Source organism: Podarcis raffonei, chromosome 14 (assembly GCF_027172205.1).
Source record: "Podarcis raffonei isolate rPodRaf1 chromosome 14, rPodRaf1.pri, whole genome shotgun sequence".
NCBI classification, from domain to species: domain Eukaryota; kingdom Metazoa; phylum Chordata; class Lepidosauria; order Squamata; family Lacertidae; genus Podarcis; species Podarcis raffonei.
Window position 1 is genome coordinate 28,665,075 of NC_070615.1, and position 18,004 is coordinate 28,683,078.

Genomic DNA, 18,004 nt, shown 5'->3' on the forward strand with positions numbered 1-18,004 from the left:
AACCACCATGGCTAATAGCTCACCAGGGCTGATGCCGACAAGAAAAGATGCCATGCTATAACTGGGGTGCCTGGGCAGTGATGGGAGATGTGACGCCCCTCGGTCTGTGTCACCATTAAGAAAAAGAGGTCAGAATAGGCCAGTATATATGTGGACTGTCCCTGGATGAAGTGACTTTTCTTCTTTCAGTTCTCAAAGTTCTTAATCTAGCTCAAATATGTCATTTGAACTAGCCAGATGTTTAACTAATAATCAAATACATTAACCCATCATCTAAGAAACAAGCATTTAGAGCTGTCTTGCCCCAAAATGACAACTAGACAGTCCATTTTGGCTACTGTAACCTTGGTTTACGGAGCCATTTGGTGCCTAGCTTATATCTCTGAGTTTCTAACACTGCCTGGGGGCCAGATAGGAAGGCTTAGAGGGCCGCCGTTGGTACCCAGGCCCAGGGCTCCCCACTCCTCATCCAGACATTATATCACTGCTTTTTAAAAGTGATGCCTCAGCTCTGGAATTGCTGCTGAGACCCCAGGGACAGTTCAGTTCACGTCACCCAGCAATGATGTGAGACCTACCTCTGTGGACCAAAAAGAGTGCAAAGAAGCCCTTGGTATGAAACTTTAACAAACCTTAATGGAGAGCCTAACAACATTTGCTCTAACATCATCTGTACAATTTAGGAGCAATAAAGCATCAGGCCCAAGTCTGCACAAATAAGCTTTCAGCTCAGGTTGCAAAGTTCAGCCCATTAAACAAGGCCAGCCATCACCTCCCTGCAATGAGTAATGATGCCGAATAGCATTTAGAGAGATAAAAACCCTTTTTGCATAGGAATGAGCTGCGTGACTCGCTGGATCTTCCAGCTCTGTGGCCGGAGGTGCTGCTTTGCCAACGAAGTCGTGGCTCCAGGCACTCCTCTCTGGTGCTTTGATTTGTTCAGACTTCCAGAGGATTTTGAGCTGAGTAAGGAACCTTGGCTCCTCTTCATCTAGGTGTGCGCAGAGGGTGCCCATAGCATCAGACATGCCCCTTTTCATCCGCAAAGGGGCTGGCTGATGAAGTTCAGGCACTGCACAGCTCCACAGACCCCCCCCCTCTCCCCGCTTCCATCCAAAGGCAACTGCTGGGAATTATCATGACTGTGTGTTCATGCATGCACACACAAACCAGCATACATTTTCCCACTGTACATCTGACAAAGAAAGAGAAGACCGGTACAAAAGCTTTCTTTGACAACCAAGCAAACTGACACTGTGACAAGTTTTCAGAAATGCCAGATTTTCAGAGCAAGGCAGAAATGCATTAGTAATGGCACTGGGCTGAAATTGCTGAGAATGTTCTCAAAATACAGTCATGTAAACAGAAATAATAACAGTCCTTCTCTTACAGCCATTTACCTGCAGTGGCAGTGAGCACGCCTGCCTCTTCACTTATGCTCCTCTCTCAGTGAAGTCATAATGTAGCATAAAGCTGATTGGCTACATACCCTCATGACATCGGCTCTTTCATGGTGTGATCCCCAATTGGCTGGGATCAGCCAAGTGACTATTCCTGGGAACATGAAAGCAACACCAGCAGCAAAAAGCATCAATGAAGGTTTGATTATCTGGATTTAAGGCCTTTTCAGGAAAACTTCTTCCCCCCTACCCTGCACTATTTCCGGTCAAACACAAGAGAATATTTGGTGCAGTCCTAGTAATTAACACATCAGTCTCCAAGATAATAGTGACAAGACAAATTGGCTCCTGTGATCTTATGCAAATAGGAAAACAAATCGTTAACCACTTTAGGACAGAGTGTTCTGGGCCCTTTGTTTGTTTATAGAGATTTGCTTGATCTTATTGCTTTAAAAGTTGTATTAGGTCATCCTTCCTCAGCCTAGTGCCTTCCAGATATTTTGGACTACAATTCCCATCAGTCCCAGCTAGCCTGGCCATAAGATAGTCTGGTGGTTGGGAACATGCCCATGGTGGCTGGGGCTGATGGGAGTTGTAGTTCAAAACATATGGAGGACAGCAGATTGGAGAAGTCTGTACTAGGCAAAGACACAGCTTTGGAGATGGAACCCAATGCAGAAGACTGGACTTCAACCTTGGACCGGCCCCCAGACCTGCCAAAGCCTCCTGGGTTTCTTGACTCCACTTCCAAACTGCTCCAGCAAAGTGGATTTCACAAGCTGACAACCTTGTTGTTGTTTAGTCGTTTAGTCGTGTCCGACTCTTCGTGACCCCATGGACCAGAGCATGCCAGGCACTTCTGTCTTCCACTGCCTCCCGCAGTTTGATCAAACTCATGCTGGTAGCTTCAAGAACACCATCCAACCATCTCATCCTCTGTCGTCCCCTTCTCCTTGTGCCCTCCATCTTTCCCAACATCAGGGTCTTTTCCAGGGAGTCTTCTCTTCTCATGAGGTGGCCAAAGTATTGGAGCCTCAGCTTCAGGATCTGTCCTTCCAGTGAGCACTCAGGGCTGATTTCCTTAAGAATGCATACGTTTGATCTTCTTGCAGTCCATGGGACTCTCAAGAGTCTCCTCCAGCACCATAATTCAAAAGCATCAATTCTTTGGTGATCAGCCTTCTTTATGGTCCAGCTCTCACTTCCATACATCACTACTGGGAAAACCATAGCTTTTACTATACGGATCTTTGTTGGCAAGGTGATGTCTCTGCTTTTTAAGATGTTGTCTAGGTTTGCCATCGCCTTTCTGCCAAGGAGCAGGCGTCTTTTAATTTTGTGACTGCTGTCACCATCTGCAGTGATCATGGAGCCCAAGAAAGTAAAATCTCTTACTGCCTCCATTTCTTCCCCTTCTATTTGCCAGGAGGTGATGGGACCAGTGGCCATGATCTTCGTTTTTTTGATGTTGAGCTTCAGACCATATTTTGCGCTCTCCTCTTTCACCCTCAATAAAAGGTTCTTTAATTCCTCCTCACTTTCTGCCATCAAGGTTGTGTCATCTGCATATCTGAGGTTATTGATATTTCTTCCGGCTATCTTAATTCCGGCTTCGGGTTCATCCAGCCTAGCCTTTCGCATGATGAATTCTGCATATAAGTTAAATAAGCAGGGAGACAATATACAGCCTTGTCGGACTCCTTTCCCAATTTTGAACCAATCAGTTGTTCCATATCCAGTTCTAACTGTAGCTTCTTGTCCCACATAGAGATTTCTTAGGAGACAGATGAGGTGATCAGGCACTCCCATTTCTTTAAGAACTTGCCATAGTTTGCTGTGGTCGACACAGTCAAAGGCTTTTGCATAGTCAATGAAGCAGAAGTAGATGTCTTTCTGGAACTCTCTAGCTTTCTCCATAATCCAGCGCATGTTTGCAATTTGGTCTCTGGTTCCTCTGCCTCTTCAAAATCCAGCCTGCACTTCTGGGAGTTCTCGGTCCACATACTGCTTGAGCCTTCCTTGTAGAATTTTAAGCATAACCTTGCTAGCGTGTGAAATGAGTGCAATTGTGCGGTAGTTGGAGCATTCTTTGGCACTGCCCTTCTTTGGGATTGGGATGTAGACTGATCTTCTCCAATCCTCTGGCCACTGCTGAGTATTCCAAACTTGCTGGCATATTGAGTGTAGCACCTTAACAGCATCATCTTTTACAATTTTAAATAGTTCAGTTGGAATACCATCACTTCCACTGGCCTTGTTATTTGCAGTGCTTTCTAAGGCCCATTTGACTTCACTCTCCAGGATGTCTGGCTCAAGGTCAGCAACCACACTACCTGGGGTGTACGAGACATCCATATCTTTCTGGTATAATTCCTCTGTGTATTCTTGCCACCTCTTCTTGATGTCTTCTGCTTCTGTTAGGTCCTTACCACTTTTGTCCTTTATTATGGTAATCTTTGTACAAAATGTTCCTTTCATATTTCCGATTTTCTTGAACAGATCTCTGGTTCTTCCCATTCTGTTGTTTTCCTCTATTTCTTTGCATTGCTCGTTTAAGAAGGCCTTCTTGTCTCTCCTTGCTATTCTTTGGAAATCTGCATTCAGTTTCCTGTATCTTCACTATCTCCCTCGCATTTTGCTTGCCTTCTCTCCCCCGCTATTTGTAAGGCCTCGTTGGACAGCCACTTTGCTTTCTTGCATTTCTTTTTCATTGGGATGGTTTTAGTTGCTGCCTCCTGTATAATGTTGCGAGTCTCCACCCATAGTTCTTCAGGCACTCTGTCCAGCAAATCTAAATCCTTAAACCTGTTCCTCACTTCCACTGTGTATTCATAAGGGATTTGGTTTAGATTGTATCTTACCAGCCCAGAGGTTTTTCCTACTTTCTTCAGTTTAAGCTTGAATTTTGCTATAAGAAGCTGATGATCTGAGCCACAGTCAGCTCCAGGTCTTGTTTTTGCTGACTGTATAGAGCTTCTCCATCTTTGGCTGCAGAGAATATAATCAATCTGATTTCGATGTTGCCCATCTGGTGATGTCCATGTGTAGAGTCGTCTCTTGTGTTGTTGGAAAAGCGTGTTTGTGATGACCAGCTTGTTCTCTTGACAGAACTCTATTAGCCTTTGCCCTGCTTCATTTTGATCTCCAAGGCCAAACTTGCCAGTTGTTCCTTTTATCTCTTGATTCCCTACTTTAGCATTCCAATCCCCTATAATGAGAAGAACATCCTTCTTTGGTGTCACTTCTATAAGGTGTAAGTCTTCATAGAATTGGTCTATTTCAGTTTCTTCAGCACCAGTAGTTGGTGCATAAACTTGGATTACTGTGATGTTAAAAGGTTTGCCTTCGATTCGTATCGAGATCAACCTTATTTCTTTTGGAAGGGGCACTTCTTGTGTGACATCATCATACCTATGCAGGGAGCAGCAGGACAGACAGAGAGCCCAATTTTAGCAAAAGCCAATTTCATTTTACTTTTAAAAAATGGTGGGGGTGCATGACTCTCTAATAGCACAGACATAAGAGGAGGAAGTGGTGGCAACTCCATTGCTACCTTCCTCTAGCCTTCTCACATACCCAGAAACGGACCAGCAACCAGCAAGGACAGGAGCATTCAAGGCAGTTGATGATATCACCAAAAACACCTACAAATCCAGTCGCTCTTAAGTATGAGAAAGAACCAGTGTGGTGCTCACTGGGGGATCGTGGGCCAGTCACAGCCTCTCAACCTAACCTACTTCACAGGGTTGTTGTGAGGATAAAATAGAGGGGAGATAAGTATGTACACCACTTTGTTGGAGGAAAGGTGGGATGTAAATGTAGTAGTAGTAATAGTAATTTTAGAAGAACCAGGTGGTTCCTGGAAGACCAAGCAAGGAATCTGTTCAATTCAGTGGGACTGGATTGAGTGCAGTGGGATTTTTCTCACTCTGCATGGGAAAGACACCCTCTTGAAATAGCAAGCATCAAATCAGAGGGATGCTCTGTAAGAAAGGAATAGGAAGGAAAAAATGTTGGCAAACAAACCAAGACATCCAACAGAGTAGCGGAGGCTTCCCTAGACTAAGGATGGGTAGGGACAGAGATTTCCTGGTAGCATTTCTGACTCACTCACCTAAAACTATTGAGCCTGGAAGCAGGGTGCAATTCAGGCAGGGCACTTCCCTTGTGGGTGGCAGCAAGGATCTGCACAGCAGTTACTATTACTACTTGCCTGGGATTGTGAGATGAAGACACTCTCAGCCCAAGTGAGCCTCCCACATCCACACTGTGGGCTGAAGCCTTTAGCCTGATATCGATCCTTTCTCAAAATGGATTGGGAAGCCATGGCCCTGTTTGGTGACCCAGTCCTATACCTTGTCTCCTTCTTCCCCAGTCTGGGTCCTTTCCTGTAGGCCTCTTCAGCCAACAGCATACCCTAAGGCACCTGGTAAAACACCTAATGAAAATAAGTGGCTGAGGCGTGTTAAACGTACGTGCTGAGAGGTCCTGAATGAGGCTGGGATTCATTTAGTTCAAATAAATAGTCGGGAAATTAGCCAAAAGGGGAGAGAGCTGACTTTGCATGCAAAATAGGGCAGGATCGATGCCTGGCTGTATCCTCTGAGGGAACAGCCCATCGTCAATCAGAGACCTCCTCCAGGAGAGCCAGAGAACCATCTGGAAGCTACCAGTCCTTTTTTGGGGGGGAGAGCTTACACAACTTAAATGGAGCTGGAGGGACACACCAAACTCTTCCATGGAAGGACTGGTGGACTCCCCAGGGAGGAGGTTGCACCAGTTCCCAGGGAGGAGGTGGAACTGGGCGGCCTCTTTAGGAAGCTGGGATTGAGGCAGGGACTATTTTATTCCTGGAAGGGGCCTCCTTGATCTAAGCAAACAGATCTCTCTCCTCTGTTCTATGACTTTGCATGCCAGGGGCATGATGAAGGGTCAACATTGTGCCTTTCTGCACATGGCACCCTCCATATATTTAGGACTACAACTCCCATCAGACCCAGCCAGCATAGCCTAGTTGGGGAAGGATGGTCAGGTGCAGAGGTGGGAGCCTCAGGCCTGAGGGCCAAATGTTGGCCTCTATCTGGTCCTTGGGGCTCTGCCAAGACCACCACCCCTCTCCTAGCCACCCCCTCTTTTGCCAGGCCACACCCCTCACTGCCCTTGCTTCACATCCCCCTTGAGTGTTTTGCCAGGCTGAAATGTGCCAAATTGGACTCTGACCTTGCCTCGTGCTTGCCTGTATGAAGGACAGAGAGGGTATGTGTGAAGAAACTAGCCTCCTGTACAAAGGTAAAATTTACATCTGTTGCTTCACCCACTTTTGCCTTGGGCCCCACCCATCACTGGCATGTGGCCCTCAGAATGTTGCTCAGAAGAGAATGTGGCCCTTGGGCTTTAAAGGGTTCCCCACCCCTTATCTAGTGGGATTCCAACTCTCTTTGTCTGGCTTGACTTTGTGGGTGCCTTTGCTGCTCGCCTCTCAGCCCCCTCCCCTCAAAACTGCACATGCACCACAGCCTTGAAGGCACACATGGCTTTAACGCCTACAATGAATTTTAGGTACACTCTTCTTCTGTTTATGTAGCAAAATAAATTCTTCAGAGAAGCTGGCACACTTCATGGGAGAGCTTGTGGAGGTAAATACCTTCATTTGCATAAAATGTGCCTGGCGATTGTAATGCTGAAGTCATAAAGAGCTGAGGGGTTTATGATCCATACTTTGATGCTTGCAGGATGTAAAATCTGACATGACGGAGGGAGGAGAGAGAGACAACATTTACCAAACTGGTTCTAAGGAAAGGGGGAAATGGAAGATTTACAGAAATAGCCAATTCTTTTTATATAACTACAAATTCTGTCTCCATCTTTCAAAAGAGTTTTCTTTTTTTTAAAAAAGGAAGGGGGTTCTTTCTACCACTTTTGAGATAAATTACATTGAAAGGAAACAGCAGTGTTAAGCATGGAACAAGATTGAAATGAAGAGTTCCCAGGATGAAGACTGTGGGAAGGAGAAGGGTCTGCAATGGGCAGGTTTGTCCCCAGGAGCTCAGATTCCTCTGAAGGTGCAGAAGGTTTTGCAAAGCCTGCTGCAGCATGACAGCCTTCTGGCGCCTGACAGAAGCCAAGAGGAAAGGTGCGCAGGAGGATCCCAGCAACATCATAGAATCATAGAACTGTATGATTCTATGGAAGAGTTGGAAGAGACCCCAAGAGCCATCTTGTTCGATCCCCAGCAATGCAGGAATCACAGCTAAACTATATCTGACTGATGGTCACCCAACCTCTCTTGACAAACCTCCAAGGAAGGAGAGTCCACACTTTTCAAGGGAGTCCACTCCACTGGTGAACAGCTCTGACCATCAGAAAGTTCTTTCTAAGGTTTAGTCAGAATGACCTTTCTTGCCATTAGTTTGGGTCCCACCAGCAGAAAACAAGCTTGCCCCATCTTCCATGTGAAGGCCCTTCAGATATTTGAAGATGGGTATCATATTGCCTTTTAATCCTCTCTTCTCCAGGCTAAGCATTCCCAACTCCCTCAGCTGTCCCTCATATGTCCAGCATTCTGTCCTTACAGTGGTCAACCAGATGTCTCTTCTAGGAATCCCACAAGTGGAAAGCACTCTCCCCATCTGCAATTCCCAGCAATGGGTATTCAGAGCATTTACGGTACTTCTTCCAGGTGTTTTGGGTGACAGCTCTCACTACCACACACTGGCTCACTTTGATGAAGGAAAGCTGCTTCCAGTAGGGTGACCAGAAGTAGCTAAGGGGGCAGAACCTTCTCTCCACTGATTTCCTCATCCCACAGCAGTGGTTTTACACCTGTATGGGAAATATGCAAGATCATGCATAGCTCTAAATTATTCCCACTTTGTAGATGAGGAACAGAGGCTGGGAGAATGATAGATAGACTGATCTACCCAGGGGCAATGGCCAAGAATGGGTAGAGGGGTTCAAGTCTCCCAGATCAAAGCCTACCTCTGCATTCACCAGACCTCAGTAGCTCTCATGGGGTGTGGAGTGGGGCAGAAGCAGGTATCTCAAGCCTTTATGTGGAAAGGGCTGCAGGTACCCCATTGGCGCACAATGCTAAAGATTTCCAGCAGGCAAAAGGGCCAACCTGTCTTCTGCATAGCTGGAATGAGGCAGAGGCAATGGACTATGGAACGCATCAATAGGGGAGGCCCCCAGGTGGCACCATCCTCAGGCACCTCCTTTCAGTGGGTTGGGAAATCTCTTTCAACCTGAGGGCCAAATTTCCTCATGGGCAGCAATCCAGGGGCCACATGCCAGTGTTGGCATGTGTAGCTGCAGTTCATCTCTTAAGTGTACATCTCTCTACCTAGGCAAGCTGGATTGTGACAATCCAAGGACACATTCCAGCCAGGCAGGGACACTGGAGGAGCATGCGGAGCAGGACCAGGGATTGGACATGGTCTGGGAAAAGTCCACAGGGCTACAGAGAGGGCCTGGAGGGCTGCACTACAGCCACCTTGCCCACCCCTTGAAGATCTAAGGCAAGTTCCCAGCTTCTTACAGCCTAATCTTTACAGCAGCAGGCGGAAAGGGCTTGGATAACAGGATGAAGGTTAAAACTTTGGATAGCGGAAATAAATTGCCAATGAAACTTTGGGGGTCATTGGGGACTCCATGCAATACATTACAAAGAGGATAGAAAAGCAGATTTCAAAGAAGATTTTAAATTACGGTGGCCTGCTGCCTATTTATGTAGTGCCAGCAAAATTATAATATCCACAGTGAATGCTCGAGGAAGTTTGATGGTGTGTGTCCCTCCGCTGGATTCGGTGCTAAAAGCTTAGCCGTTCATTCATACTCATACCCTTCTCAATTCATTGAAACCACTTCAAGCAAAAATCATTTGAAAGAAATTACCACTGCACCATGAGCAGTGAAAAATGTCCCACATGAGCCCCACCAGCCCCAAAAGCAATAAAATTTCTGCTGAAGTGCACAGTATAATAACTCAGGGAAAAAAGGGGGAAGGTCCCCATGACAACAAGAGGAAGGAAGAAAGCCACAGAGCAACGCAGGAGATTCAGTCCTCCCTCCATACAAGGTGTCACAAATTTGTGTTGCCGTGTGCCGCTGCCACAGCTCTCACTTGGAGCCTTCAAGGCCTTCGCCTCCAGTTCTCCTAGGAAGCAAGTCATTTGGCTGTTCCCAGGGAGCAGTGAATGCTGCTCTTTCTCAAGCAGACATGGGGCATGGGAGGGGCCCTGCTTTTTGCATATCTATAGACCCGTTAATTCACCTAACTGCGCCCACTACTGACTTTCCTGTTGCCTAAACCAGACAATAGACTTTTTATTTAGTGCATGGCTATTCCACCCTTCCTCCTGTGGGAGCCTATGGATGATGGAGTAGGAGGTGCAGGGGGCGTGAAAATGGGTGCCTGCTTCACACTCAAGGTGCCTCTCACAGTCACAAAAAAGGGAGCAGGAAAGCCAAATTGGACATGCAGCTCAGCCCACATATGAAATTTCAGATTTCCAATTGGGTGAAGCTTCTTTTGGCCAGTTAGGAATTCATTGAGCTATCTCTACTGCAGTCCCAAAACCTTGATCACTGCCCATAAGTGTCTTTGGCATGACATGTGCCATACTGGGACAACGAATAAGCCCTAAGATTATCTAACTCAGAAATTAAGGCAGCCAGGGCCAGCTGGCTGGGGCTGATGAGTGTTGTAGTCAAAAACCTCTGGCTCCACGTAGGGGACAGGGGCAATTCTGGCCCAATTGCACTGGCTGCCAATTAGTTTCAGGGCCTAATTCAAAGTGCTGGTTCTGACCTGTAAAGTCTTAAATAGCTCAGGGCTGCAATACCTCAAGGACCACCCCTCTCCAAATGAACTGACTAGGATCCTGCTGAGATAATCTGAGGCCCTTCTTTGTGTGCCTCCTCCATGAGAGGTCTGGAGGGTGGCAACACGAGAACAGGCCTTTACTGCAGTGGCTCCCCACTTGTGGTATGCTCTTCCTTGTAAGACTCAACAGCCACCTTTGTTACATATATGTAGGTGCCAGGCAAAAGCATTTCTCTTCTCCCAGACCTTTGGCTAATTAAACAATCTATGACCTTTTAAACTGTGTATGGGGGGATTATTGTTTTTGTTTGCTATTACATTATGTATTTTTTGTTTTTTTATATTGCAAACTACCCCGTGATCTTCAGAGGAAAGGTGGTAGAGAAACTTTAATCATCATCATCTGTTGGCATTGTGTCTGGGTTGCCCATTCATAAGCAAGGCACAAGGGGAACAACCTTCCCCTGCAGCTGGTGTTCTTCAAAGCATGGGCCCTGGCAAGGTCATGGCCAATAGGTTGGAAGTTTGGTTGCAACTCAGCTTGCAGAAGAGGGCATGGCATGGGGTTAAGACAGATAAAGTGAGCGACCTCCACATTCCCAGAATATCCTTGTACAGTGGTACCTCAGGTTACATACGCTTCAGGTTACATATGCTTCAGGTTACAGACTCCACTAACCCAGAAATAGCACCTCAGGTTAAGAACTTTGCTTCAGGATGAGAACAGAAATGGTGTGGCGGTGGTGCAGCGGCAGCGGGAGGCCCCATTAGCTAAAGTGGTGCTTCAGGTTGAGAACAGTTTCGGGTTAAGAACCGACCTCCGGAACGAATTAAGTACTTAACCCGAGGTATCACTGTACCTTTAACCTGTCACCTGTCTCTACAGACTTGCTGTTTAGACTGATACAGTGTATCTTAAGTTGCATTATGCTTACAACCTCCTCCTCCTGCTTCTCTCTTGGACCCAAAGATGGGTTGGTCATTAGATGAGGAGACCTCACTGAAAGGAGCCCCACCCTAGCATCACCTTGAAGAAAAAAGGTGGGATCAAAAGGTAATAAGAAAGAGCAGGGATGCACATGTGTTTCTATGGATCTTTGGGGCAGTTTGTTTTCCTCCACAGCCCAAGACATTCTAAGCGCAAAGGATCCATGATGCACCTGAAAGCCCCCCCCCCAGAGATACAGAACAGCACTCAGCAGGAGCCAAGAAAATCAATAGCCCTTCCCAAAGATATAAGAAGCGAGCGGATATAGAACACACCTTCCCCCTCCAGACACACAAGAAGCATCCGCCAAAACGCAGGAACTGCCAAGGGGTTGGAATGGTTTATATCACCAGGCAGGAAGAAAAACACACTGCCCCAGTCCAGATGCTTTCAAAATCTCTCCAATGTTAACAGGAAGGAGCAGGCGTTGCGGATGCCAGCTCTCCTGGCTGCTGAGAGCCCAAAGGCTTCCAAGTCTGTCCTGCAGCCCAACCCATCAAAGGGGGCCTGCAGAAAATGAACTCTATTTCACAACTGCACCCACTGCATTTCTATGTTTATGACTACATTCAAGGTAAATTATCTGGTCAATGAATGAGAGAGTCATTCAGCGAGCCAAGCACACAGAGTCCGCGAAGCAGCATTTCAGGCACTAAGGACTGGTTGAAGCAAGCTTTCAGATCACACAGGGTTATTCTTTAAGACTGAAGGCTTGGAGGAAAGAGATGTCCTTGTGCCAGGCAGGGGTGGCACTTGCCCAGTTTTGTGCAATGAACTTCTGTAGTCGTTGCTGATATAGCAAACAGAAAGGATAAAAGGTGTGGCTTTTTTAAGCCAGCTTACATTAACAAGAAGAACTTCCCATCTGTTCTAATTTAAACAAATAGATTAATATAAGAAGTCCATATGTCCAAATAGGCATCTCAGTGAGAGTGATGACTATAAGCTGTAGAAGGCGCAGTGAGATTTTCTGACCCCTGAGTAGGAGATGGTGAAGAGTGTGTCTTTCTGGCCTCACAGCCAGTTTCTCGATCACCATAAAGGCAAGCAAAATATATTTTTATTTTTGTTGTTCTCATACCACAAGGATGTAATTTAAGTGCAGGTGAACACCCCCAAATACTAGGGATTTTAGCAAAACAAATCATTAATTTCTTACCAGAAAGAAGAAGATGCCACAGGACATGCCCACATCGGAGAGCATTATGTCACCAGTGTCTATCAGAAGTAGCCAATTCCTTCGTGTAGAGACAGTGTGGAGCCCAACATACCCAAAGTATCAGGATGGACTCTGCTGCCTCGTGTGCAGAGCTTTCATTCACGAAGCTGCTCTGCTCTACTGGGTGGTATCAACCAGGAGGCAAAAGTAACCATCACACAGCACAACCTTCTGTGCAGATAATTCAGGACTGTCATCAGTCAGCAAGCACTTGGGCCTCCAAAACAGAGTTGTGTAGGCAGCTGAACTGATTGTCTTTTATTCTTCTCTTGAGTCATTCCCCCTCTGCCTATTGCAACCTTCCTCTCCTAATTCACGTTCTCCACCTGGAAGCAACCTCAAGTGACTCCTACCATGCACACTTTCCCCTCATCACCAAAATCTGAGCTGTGGGTAAAACAAATGCATGAAAACAGGCCACTGGAACAGACACCAAAACTGAATGCCGCAGCCAACCTCACAATTCTTGGGGTGCTCAATATGCAAGCTGGTAGCACACAAACATCTTGAGATGATTTTGAGTAACAAAACACTCTAGACGGGAAGCGTTGCAGCCAACTATGTCCTACTCAGAGTAGACCCATTGAAACGTGTCTGTCTCAGCTTAGCTGTGAGTTAGTGGTGTAGCCCACCCACCTGCATGTAAGGTTGATCCATTGCTCACATGTCCCTAGACTGACATAACCTGACAGGTAACTTTAGGATTAGTAATTTAAAAAACTGAAAAAGCAGTAGCTTGAAAGGAAACTGTTGCAAGTTTGCATCAGAAGAACAGGCCTTACACATTTAACTAGTTTTGAATTAAAAGGTTGTGCATCTTGAAAAGCTGTTTTGTGATACTACAGGCTGCGCAAATGTGGAAGAAAGAGCTAACATTTACCTCCTTTTTCGAATAAACCAAGTAAATGTATCTGTGCCATCATTTGGATGGTGTCTGCCAGTGGGTGCCTTTGCCTGTCCTTTCATTGGGGTGAAATGGGGTGGGGTTAGGGGCCCTATGGGGCAGCACTTTCTTGCAACAACCTTACTCAGTGTAACAACCTTCTAAGCAGGTTCTCTGGTGACAAGGAGGGTGGCGGTGGCGAGGAGAGAACTACTGGAGGATACAGCCAGTTCTCCTTTATCACATACACTAAGAAGCAGCCTGTTAATATGCATGGGTGGCACCCCAGCTTAAATCCCTGGCCCAGGCATGACACTTTGGCACAGCAAGCCCAAGGCTCCCACAACCCTTGGAAAAGCATTGCCTGCCGAGAAAGGGACTCCATTGATTTCTCTGCAACGTGCAAGCAAAGCCATACAGACACAATCAGATATCTTAGACTCGGAGACACCCAATTATAATTGGCTCTGAACTGAACCGGATTAGCCACACACAGAGCAAATGACAGAGAATGTGGGATCAACAGCCTGGAGGAAGCTTGGTGTTCTCGTTGCCCAGGCGGGGATGGGGGAGGGGAGGGGAGGAGGAGGAGGAGGGGCCGGCTGCAGAGCCGATCAGGCAGCTTGTGGCTCCTCCATCCACTCCGTTGCGCAAGGAGAGCAAAGGGTCCTTCTGTACAGCAGATCGGTGGAAGGGGTCTGGGGGCCGGAGTTGCGAACTACCATTCCGAAGAGATTCGCGCACGCCTGACAGAAAGACACGAGCCTCCCCTTTACATCTAAGGCGATGCGCCGGGAGAAAACCCTCCTGGAAACACCAACAGGAGCATCGTGTCACTGTAAGGCTTCTTCCGGGGTATCCATCAATTGCTCCTGTTCTCGGATGCCCCAGAGGAAGACTTCAAGTTGCCCAAGAGAAGCGGGGGCTCAGGCACAGCTGCACCCGCGGTGGGTCTGGGTGCCCTGGACCCCTCTGGGGCATTCCCACGCACGCACCCCCAGCTGCTATTGCTGCTGCTGTTCTGACACCATAATCGGTCTAAAACCTTATTTCAGGAGAAGGTAGCTATCGCCGATCGAGCCCCCCCCGGCGCCCCCCATTTCTGGCACTCGCAAAGCAGGAAGGCCCCAGAGCAAAGCCGCCTCTGTGGCCCCCGCCCGCAACAAACTGGCTGCCTCGCACTGGCCCTTCCAGCCCATCTATTCATTATATTTCTTAATGAACTGCATGCACTTTGCCTAAGTTTTATACTGCCTTTTTATTTAAGCTTTCAAATATGTTGCGAGTCACATGGAGACCTTTGTGCGTAACAAGAGACTAACGAACTAAAGGTGATAATAATAATTTACACCTCAGCAAAAACACATGAGGGGGGCGCTCAATAAAATGAAGCCTTGGCTATTTGAGGACGCCCCATCCGAGAGGGTCCCCATCCCTCCTCCTGCCCGCTCCTCTCACCTTTACAGCGCAGGCAAGTGGCTGCGGGGATCTCCTTTCCCATCAGCAACCCGGTTCTCCTCGGCACCTGAACAAGGCAGGCTTAGCGCTCAGGCACAGAAACCTGAGGGGCGGCTGAAGCCTTCAAATCTCCCACGGAAAACTTGCCTAGAGGCGTAGAGTCCCTGCTCGACAGGGCGACACCTCGCACGGAGCTCATAACTCTGCCATCAGCCTGCCTTGAGGAATTTCTGCTTTCTGCCCCAGGTAGGGATTCAGAAGAGCCCGTTTGGAAGAGCGCACCTTGGACAGCATTTTACTGCAAAACCGGGTGGTGGTGGTAATACTCCGAGCGTTTCAATACAAAGTTCTTATCCCAGGGGATCAGGATTGAGTTTTCAGGGGTTCCCCTCAATTGCACAGGGTCACGGGGCCGCTTTCCAACCCCAAATTCGACCAGGTCTAAAACTTTGCTGCTCTTGGAACAGGGGTGAGTGGGAGGGTGGAACGCAGCATGACTTTGTTTGGGGACATCTCCGTAATATTGTGAACAGCTTTGAATAGCTATACAATCTTCTTAAAATGAAAGGGACACGCGCAAGCGGCTCTCAGGAGGAGAGCTGAGCTGAGCTGAGCTCCCCTGTGGCACTACAAGGACTCCAGACTCCCTAACTGCGTTTTGACAAGCAAGGAGCCACCTGCGGCTCATAGGCAGGGAGAGTCGCTCCGGTCTTTTGGCCCGTCACAAGCTTTGCACTCGGCCCTCGGCTCTCCCAACCATTGCTGGTCCCTTCTCCACAACAGGGTGGCTTTCAGAACCATGGACAGCGCTGCGCAAACAAGCTCCGCTCCTTGCTTGCTTTGACACCCTTCCGCGGCGGGAGCAGCTCTCAGACCACATCACCTAGCCTCTCGGGGAGGTGGTCTTTTCCCAGCCTAGGTTCCTGGCTTGCAGGGTGACACGTCTAAGCAAGTGAAGGCGAGAGGCTGCCCTAAAGCGCCGGGAGAGAACGAACTTTCTCCCTTGGGATTCCCAAGCCAAGGGTGTAGGGCAACACGTGGCGGCAAAAGCCCCGCCACTCGCGAAGGTGAAGTGCCCCAAGGAGAAATCAAACCCTCGGAGGCGACATTCCTGTCCCGGAGGGACGGAGCCCTCCTTTACTCCATTACTCCTTGCCAGAGCAGAAAGGCCCCGTTTCAATCCGCGGCAGCATCTTCGGGTCAGGCTGCAAAACGGACCCTGTCTGGATCACCGGAGAGCCGCCGCCAGTCCGTGTGGACAATACTGAGCGAGGTGGACCCTCATGCTCGCTCTTCCTCGGTGCCAGCGCAACCTCTGGGCGCCTTTACCTGGCGAGTGCCCCCTTCCCGCGAACCCGCGCTGCTCACCTGTACCAGTCGAGGCCCTTATCGTAGTTGCGGTCGAAGAAGTGGGGTTCGGTGCCCACGGCGCGGACGTCGGGGTGCGCTCGGAGCGCCTCCAGGAGGGCGCGGGTGCCCCCCTTCTTCACGCCGATAATGAGCGCCTGCGGCAGCCGCTTCTCCCCGTAGTCCGGCGTGGCGGTGGCAGCGGCGGCGGCAGCTTCGGAGCCCGCGGCGGCAGCAACGCTGGCGCTGCTACTGCTGCTGTCGCCGCCAACACCGAGGTCCCGGTCCGGGGCGCTGCTGGGGCTGCTGGCTGAGGGTGGGTCTGTCTCGGTCCAGGCGCGGCTGGGCTCGGTGGCCTCGGAGACAGAGGGCGGCGAAGGGGTACGTAGCCACGCGGGGCTCCCGTTGCGCGGCGGAGGGGTGTCGGCGGCAGAGGGGCTGAGCGGGGAGCCCTGCGGGGCGAGCGGGGACGAGGGGAGGGCGCCGGGGCCGCCCATGAGGCTGTAGCAGGCGTAGGTGAGGCAGAGCGAGAGGCTGCACATGCAGAGCAGCTTACGGGCGGGGGGGCCCTTAGGCGGGGGGGCCATGCCGCCTGCCCGTGCCCAGCCCCGGCCGCATCCTGTCAGCCGCCCGCCGGCCGCCGCCCCCCCGGCCGCACGGCCCGCCGCCGCCGCTGCTCCTGCTGCTGCTCCTGCCGGCCCCCGGCCCCCCAGCCGCCGCCTCTGCTCGGGGGGAGCCCCGCATGGCACAGCCGCCCGGGCGGGCCCCGCGTCTGCCCAGCCGAGGCTGCTGCTGCTGCTGCTGCTCCCGCTCCTGCTGCTGCTGCTTCCGAGCGAGGGAGTCCCCGGCGAAAGTTTGTGCTGGGTGCTGAGCAGGAGGCGGGGCGGCGGCGGGGCGGGGCGGGACGAGGGAGGGAGGGATGGACGGAGGATGGACGCGGCGAGGGCTGTCTGCTGGGGCGGGGACGAAGCAGCGGGCCCGGCAGCTACTAGCTCCGGCAGCCCACCCAGAGAGCCCCTGACCTGCTGGGAAGAGTCTACCGGAGCTTTCTCGGCCAGCCCGGTCCCAAGAGGTGCCTGCGGAGATGGAGGCTCAAGGACAGACAGCCGCCTCCGCCTCCGAAGCCGGACGCAGTGAGGGAGTTCAGAGCCGTTTGCCTCTAGAATGGGGTGCACCTGGTCCCAAAGCGCCCAGCTTCTGCCTTTCGATTCGCTGGTTGGGTCAGGACACGTGGCTTCCTCTCTGCCCCAGTTTCCCCCTTGGGAACAACAGTGGCCTACCTGGCCTGGGTGCTCTGTGTGTGTTTGTGTGACGGAATTAGCGATGTCACCTCCTTGTGATGCGCCTATCTGATCCTTGGACCGGACATTCCGTGAGCAATGCTCTGGCCATGCTGCGTCGGAAGTGGCATTTGGACATGCCCCACCCCTGCTCAGCGCTCCCGCTCCTGACCGCTACTCTCCTCCAGGCCGAGGCAGGTTGCACAGCCTGTAAGTTGAGAAGGGAAGCCAGAGACCCGAGTTCACGCGTCACTTGGGAAGAGGCTCCTTACACGAAGGAGGCTTTCCTTCGGCGGGGCTTGTTAGGTCCTGCTCGCCTAGCTAGGCGACGTCGACGGCGCTCGCGGGCTGACTCTGAACATTTACAGGCGCGTTGTTTGGAGAAGGGAATGGTGGCGTGTCCTGATCCGAGGCGTCCATAAACCCTTCCCAGGATTCCTGTCCGGCCTGGCTGCCTAAGAGCAGCAGCAGCAGCGAGATTTCAGCTCGCTGCTGCTCTCCGCTGGACAAGCGGTTCTGCTCGCAGCTGCAGTCCAGATAAAGATTATTCCTTTCTAATATATTTTTATGGTCCACATGAGACCGCTGAAATGGAGAGCCTGGGC

The 18,004-nt window shown here is 50.0% G+C and overlaps 1 protein-coding gene across 1 annotated transcript in view; it reads right to left on the reverse strand.

Annotated features, from left to right (window-relative positions):
- The window catches only part of LOC128401648 (heparan sulfate glucosamine 3-O-sulfotransferase 4-like), a 101,043-nt gene extending 84,277 nt beyond the window's left edge, over positions 1–16,766 (reverse strand). Inside the window, exon 1 of the mRNA XM_053364949.1 lies at positions 16,141–16,766. Within this exon, the coding sequence (XP_053220924.1) occupies positions 16,141–16,706 (566 nt within the window). The 5' untranslated portion in view covers positions 16,707–16,766. The remainder of the gene's footprint in view (positions 1–16,140) is intronic.
- Positions 16,767–18,004: the final 1,238 nt, after the last annotated feature.